At 44.2% G+C, this 5,386-nt stretch overlaps 1 protein-coding gene across 1 annotated transcript in view; it reads left to right on the forward strand.

Moving 5' to 3' along the window:
- Positions 1-5,386, forward strand: part of MORF4L1 (mortality factor 4 like 1) — a 17,743-nt gene that overhangs the window by 10,589 nt on the left and 1,768 nt on the right. The window contains 6 exon segments of the mRNA XM_010018663.1: positions 2,191-2,216; positions 2,795-2,883; positions 3,127-3,228; positions 3,861-3,949; positions 4,741-4,913; positions 5,258-5,342. Coding sequence (XP_010016965.1) covers positions 2,191-2,216; positions 2,795-2,883; positions 3,127-3,228; positions 3,861-3,949; positions 4,741-4,913; positions 5,258-5,342 — 564 coding nt within the window.

Genomic DNA, 5,386 nt, shown 5'->3' on the forward strand with positions numbered 1-5,386 from the left:
ATGCTGCTTTTTAGTTGTCAGTTTGCAGTGAGAAATGCCAGTCAGAGGCGAGATGTGAATGAAGATCAGCAGCTGAGCTGGGCTGTGCTTGCTACAGAGAGAAGTCACTGAAAGTTTGCTGCTGCTTCTGTGCAGCAGTATCAGGCTTGCTGTTTGTAACGTGGTTGTGAAAGGGCACAAAAGGATGTGTTGTAACCTATCCTAGATACGCTGCATCTTGTGTCAATTCAGGACCTGCATTCCATCTGTCCTTGCAGGAAGGCATTATCTGCCATCATGAGGAATGTGCTGGTGCTCTTCAGCACATGCATGTCTCAAAATGAGTCTGCCTGGTGTGATTAATGGGATCTGGTTATCTGAGATGCGCTGCTCATGTCAGGCTGCAGCTCTATCAGTGGGGCGGTCTGTAACCTCTGAGATACAGATGCTGCTTCTCCTGCCATGCCTCTGGTGCTGTGCACACAGCACCCTGCACCCTGCATCCTGCACAGCAGCAGCCTTCACCTCACGAGGGTGTTATTCCAGGCAGCCTGCAGAAGCCTGCCACATGCTGATGTTTTCTCTCTAACCTAAGCTCTTTCTGCTTGTTCCCTAACTCACATTTGTCTTTGCAACTTAGCAGACAGATGGCTGCTTTGACTTGAAGCAGAAGCATATGACTTGAAATGTAAGGAATGAGGTGGAAGAGCACACACAACTGCCTAGAATGGATTATACTAGACTTTGTGCTCCAGTAACATAGATGTGGTTTACTATCTTAATTACAGTACTTCTTTAAGTACTTTATATAGCCTGTCTGTTCCAGTTTAAGACTCTGCTTCTAGGCTAATGCTTGACGTTTTTATCTTGTGATTTTACTTCTGGAAAGAACTCCCTGTTCCTCCTTGTTTACTCTGGGTTTGGAAGAAAAGACTTTCTCTTCAATACACAAGTCCGTTATCAGTGACTTAACTTGGCAATTGTTCCTTCTTCCTGAAGAGAAATGATCTTTATTTTGCCCACAGTTTAAGCCTAATTAATGCTTGTTTGACTTGAAGCTTGGAAAAAGCCTGACACTTCCTATCTTCAAACCTTCCTAGAAACTCTGCCTACTTCCTGACGCAGATAAACCCAGTTCAAAGCCTGGATACAAAAGTCACTTAAGATAGTGTAGAATTTCCAAGGAAATAATCTTGTTCTGGTGAAGAGTTTTATCCACGCAATCTGCAGCTTTGGGAGAGGTTTAACTGGACTCCTGTTAATAGTGAGCAAATTGAAGCATGACTAGTAGTAGCACTCTGAATTAAAACGTTCTGGTTAGGAAATATACACAGTTCAGGTAAGAACAGAAATGCCTGTTAAGGCAGTTTAGTTTTGTCCTTAATGCTCTTGACCTACCTGAATATCTGCATGTTGTGTGCATTGTATTTCAGGTGTCCTTAAGTTTTTGGAAGTACAGCTCTTAATTTAGAATAAAAATAAGGGTTAAGGATCGAGCCTCTAGAGAGTGTGAAGTGTGTAAATTGCAAACAGTAAGTGCTGAGAGAAGCATTTGGAGGAAAACAAAAATTAGGAACAAGGCTATTTAGTGTTGTTCCAGATACTCCTTATAAGGGGCAAGTGTAGTTGCAGCCTCTCCTGGAAGCTGATGTAACCTTCATGCCCATAACTCTGGTAGTTCTATTTAAACTTCCCTCTGCTGCAGCAGCAGTAAAACTGTGTGGGGTGTTTTCAGTGCTTTACTGGAAGTTAATTCAGTTGCCTTGAGATTTATCTGATAATTCCCAGCACTTGTCCCTAAGTGATCCCTGAAATACAGAAATAAGCCACCTACAGGCCTGGTGTGGTTTTCCAAGAGCACTTGGGAAGGACGAAACATCTGTAGATGTTGCTTACAAAGTGTCAGTACTGGTTTTAAATGCTCAGGTGCTCCTGGTGTGCCTTCTGGGGGGTTTAGGTTTAAGTTTAGTCATTTCTCCCCCCAAAAAAATGGTGAATTCTAACCTGTTACATGAAGAATCCTGTAGTGTCATAACTGTGATGCCAAGTCAGAGCTGACATTTTCCATGTGCTGTTATCTAAATACCCTGTAGGCCACTGAGCATTTGCTCGTTGTTCTGAACTTAGCAGTCAGGTTTTCTGGCTTTATACTTTTGATTCTTTTCAGTACCATTGTCTTTATATTTGCAATAATTTATGTTCTTCTTGCAGGAAAACAAAAAAGAACAAACAGAAAAGTAAGTATGTCTTTATTCTGTATGTAAGTGGATATCCATAGGGAAGGATTCTTGCTTGAGGCAGGTTTAAGGTCTTATTCCAGCTAAGTTTACTTATTCTCACCTTGTGTTGTGTCTTCCTCTCGCTCAGGAGGAATGCATCCTTTCCTGCTTTGTACACAAACTACTTGTTTCAGAGCTCTTGCAAGTAAAAGCAAAGATCAGAAGAGCCATGGATCTCTTGAAATAATTTCATAAGTCAAATTTATGCTTTCTTACTGAGATGGAGACGTGACACATCTGCAAAGCTGAGCTGCTGGCTCCAGAAATTCTTCCCAAGAACACTGCAGATACAGACATTGGTTTGTTTTTAGTGCAGAAACCTCCATCCTCAGAGAAGTGTAAGCACAGCAGTTTAAACTGCCACAAATACATGGGATTTCCAGACTATAAGTAATATTGAAAACAAAAACCCAAGTGATAATGTGACCAGAGAGAAATCTCGGTCTTACTTTTAAATCCTTCCTCTAAATCTTTCCTGGTGTTTCTTACTGACTTGCCTGATTTCTGAAGCAGTGTGATGTCTGTGTTCCCTGCAGCTCCAGGGATTGGGGAGGGGAGCAGTACCAGTGAGACTCCTCAGCCTCCCAGGAAGAAGAGGGCTCGAGTTGATCCAACAGTTGAGAGTGTATGTATCCCTGATTCTCACAGTACCTCGTCCTGCAGTGGGGAGGGTTACAACTTGCAGGACTAAGGTTCCCAAGTGGCCTTGAAAAATCTAAGCTATTTCCTTGTTCCCTGTGGAGCCTACAGGAATGACTGTAGGAATTCTGCAGTCCAGCTGTATGTTTCAGTTATGAGAACAGGAATATGGTGACTCTAAGCTTGGGCAGTTATCTGGAGGTAATTTGTCTGGTTTCACTGTTTTCAGGAGGAAACATTTATGAACAGAGTTGAAGTGAAGGTGAAAATCCCCGAAGAGCTGAAGCCATGGCTGGTGGATGACTGGGACTTGATCACCAGGCAAAAACAGGTAGTGTCAGAAGAACAAAACCAGAATTTCATCTCCTCTTCAAGTGCAGTGTAGTGAAGTCTCCTGTGGAGTTTGACAGCAGCCCCGTGGCTTCACTTGGCAGTTCTCATGCCAGTTGGATTTTAACCAGAGGTCACCTGTGAGCCCGACTGTGGCCCAGCATGGCTGCATGTAGAATAGGCTTGGTCTAATCAAGCACAAGCTGGAAAGGCAAATCATTTTAACTACTTATTTAAGCTTTAATTGTGTTCAGTCTATGCATGCTTGGCCACTGGAATGTTTTTGAACAGGCACCAGTGTGATGCCTGGTTTACCTCAGCTCCTTTCTGCCTTCTTTACCTGTCACTCCCTGCCACGTTCTGCAAGTATCTTGAGCTGTTCCACAGCTCTGACAGCAAGCTGTCACTTAGGAGAGTGTCTTAACCTCTGCCAGGCTGGACCCATATAAATACCTGCTGCTTCTCCCAGGTGCTGTCTCTGTTCTTGCAATCCCAGACACACAGAAATCTTGTTCAAGTCCTATGTGGATAAGCAAGTTCATCCTCATGTGCATTGGCTTAAATGTAGCTGGCAGATATAAATATCTGCATAAATTAGACCATTGTGTTTGTTCTGTTTCCCTTCTTTTGTAGCTCTTCTATCTTCCTGCCAAGAAGAACGTGGACTCCATTTTAGAGGATTATGCAAACTACAAGAAATCGCGAGGGAACACCGATAACAAGTGAGCAGTGGCCATTGCAAACCTTGAATACTTGTTCTGCTGCTGTGGTTGGACTTGTAATTCATGGAAAACTTAGTAAGGTTGTTAAACGTGTCCCAGCCCCACGTCCAGCTTCTCCATCACCGTGGTCTTGGAACACGGAGTGTAGCAATCTGTGAGGAGGCAACTCAAGAATGCAGTTCTGCTTTCTCGGCATTATTTCTGCCTCCCCCACTTTCCCTAAGCCTTTTCCTAAAGGAAGCTGCTATGAGCCAGTGAGTAATTCTCCACCCAGTCATTTGAGCTCAGGCTCCCCGTGGTGGGTGAACACAGGCTCAGCAGCACTCACTGGGTACAAGCTGAACAGACTCCTCAGAATAGCTGCCAAGCAGATGACAACATGTTTCTCTATGGGTGGACTCTGGTGGAGGTAGAGGGGTGGGGGTCAGGGAGGTAGGCAGTGACTCCTAAAACAATCAGCTGGGCAAAGCTAATTACTTTGAGTGATAGCTTTGAAGATCTTGTTTGTAATTACCCAGCAGTCCAGCCCTGACAACAAACAAGGTGTGGTTATTCCTGAAGGAAACTTTCCTGCTCTAAAGGGAGACAAACTAGAAGTGTGAAGCTATTTTCTTCCATTCAAGAGGAAGCCCATTACTGACTTGTCACAGTGTTTGAATGCTCTTTTATCCAGTTGTCCTAATGTGTGTTGTAAATCTGTTTGCAGAGTGGAGTGAGGGTTGTCCTCCTCAGCTGTGCAGTGTCACTGCTAATTCCTGTACAGTTCTTGCAGTGTTTTCTCTCTTGCCCAGGGAGTATGCTGTCAATGAAGTTGTGGCTGGAATTAAGGAGTACTTCAATGTCATGCTGGGAACTCAGCTCCTCTACAAGTTTGAGAGGCCCCAGTATGCTGAAATCCTGGCAGATCACCCGGACGCTCCGATGTCCCAGGTGTATGGAGCTCCACACCTCCTGAGGTTGTTTGGTGAGTGGCATCGCCACGGACACAAGAGCAGCAGTCACAAGTATCCAGACACTTCCTTTTCCTGGCTTGAGTCTCAGTGGGTGTGAACTGCAGACACCTGACAGGTCACTGTGAAACCTGTGGTTTCAGTCTTTCCTTGCTCCATGTACCTGAAATGTCTGGAGCCACTGAGGGCTTTGGAATGGAAACGGATTTCCAACAGTCTTGTTATTTTGGGTGAGCTTGTGTACACTGGGATAGATTCCTGGGCTGCTTTTATATGTGAACTGCATGGTTCTAGCCTGCACTGAAACACTTGTGAAGTTGTTGTTCATGACTAACAAGTGCTGCTTCTTTTGACACAGTACGAATTGGAGCTATGCTTGCTTACACCCCTCTGGATGAGAAGAGTCTGGCTTTGCTGTTAAACTATCTGCATGACTTCTTAAAGTAAGTACTTGTACAGTCTTCCAGCAAGAAGGAAGTTGTTCAGC

Source organism: Nestor notabilis, unplaced genomic scaffold (assembly GCF_000696875.1).
Source record: "Nestor notabilis isolate BGI_N333 unplaced genomic scaffold, ASM69687v1 scaffold15747, whole genome shotgun sequence".
NCBI classification, from domain to species: domain Eukaryota; kingdom Metazoa; phylum Chordata; class Aves; order Psittaciformes; family Psittacidae; genus Nestor; species Nestor notabilis.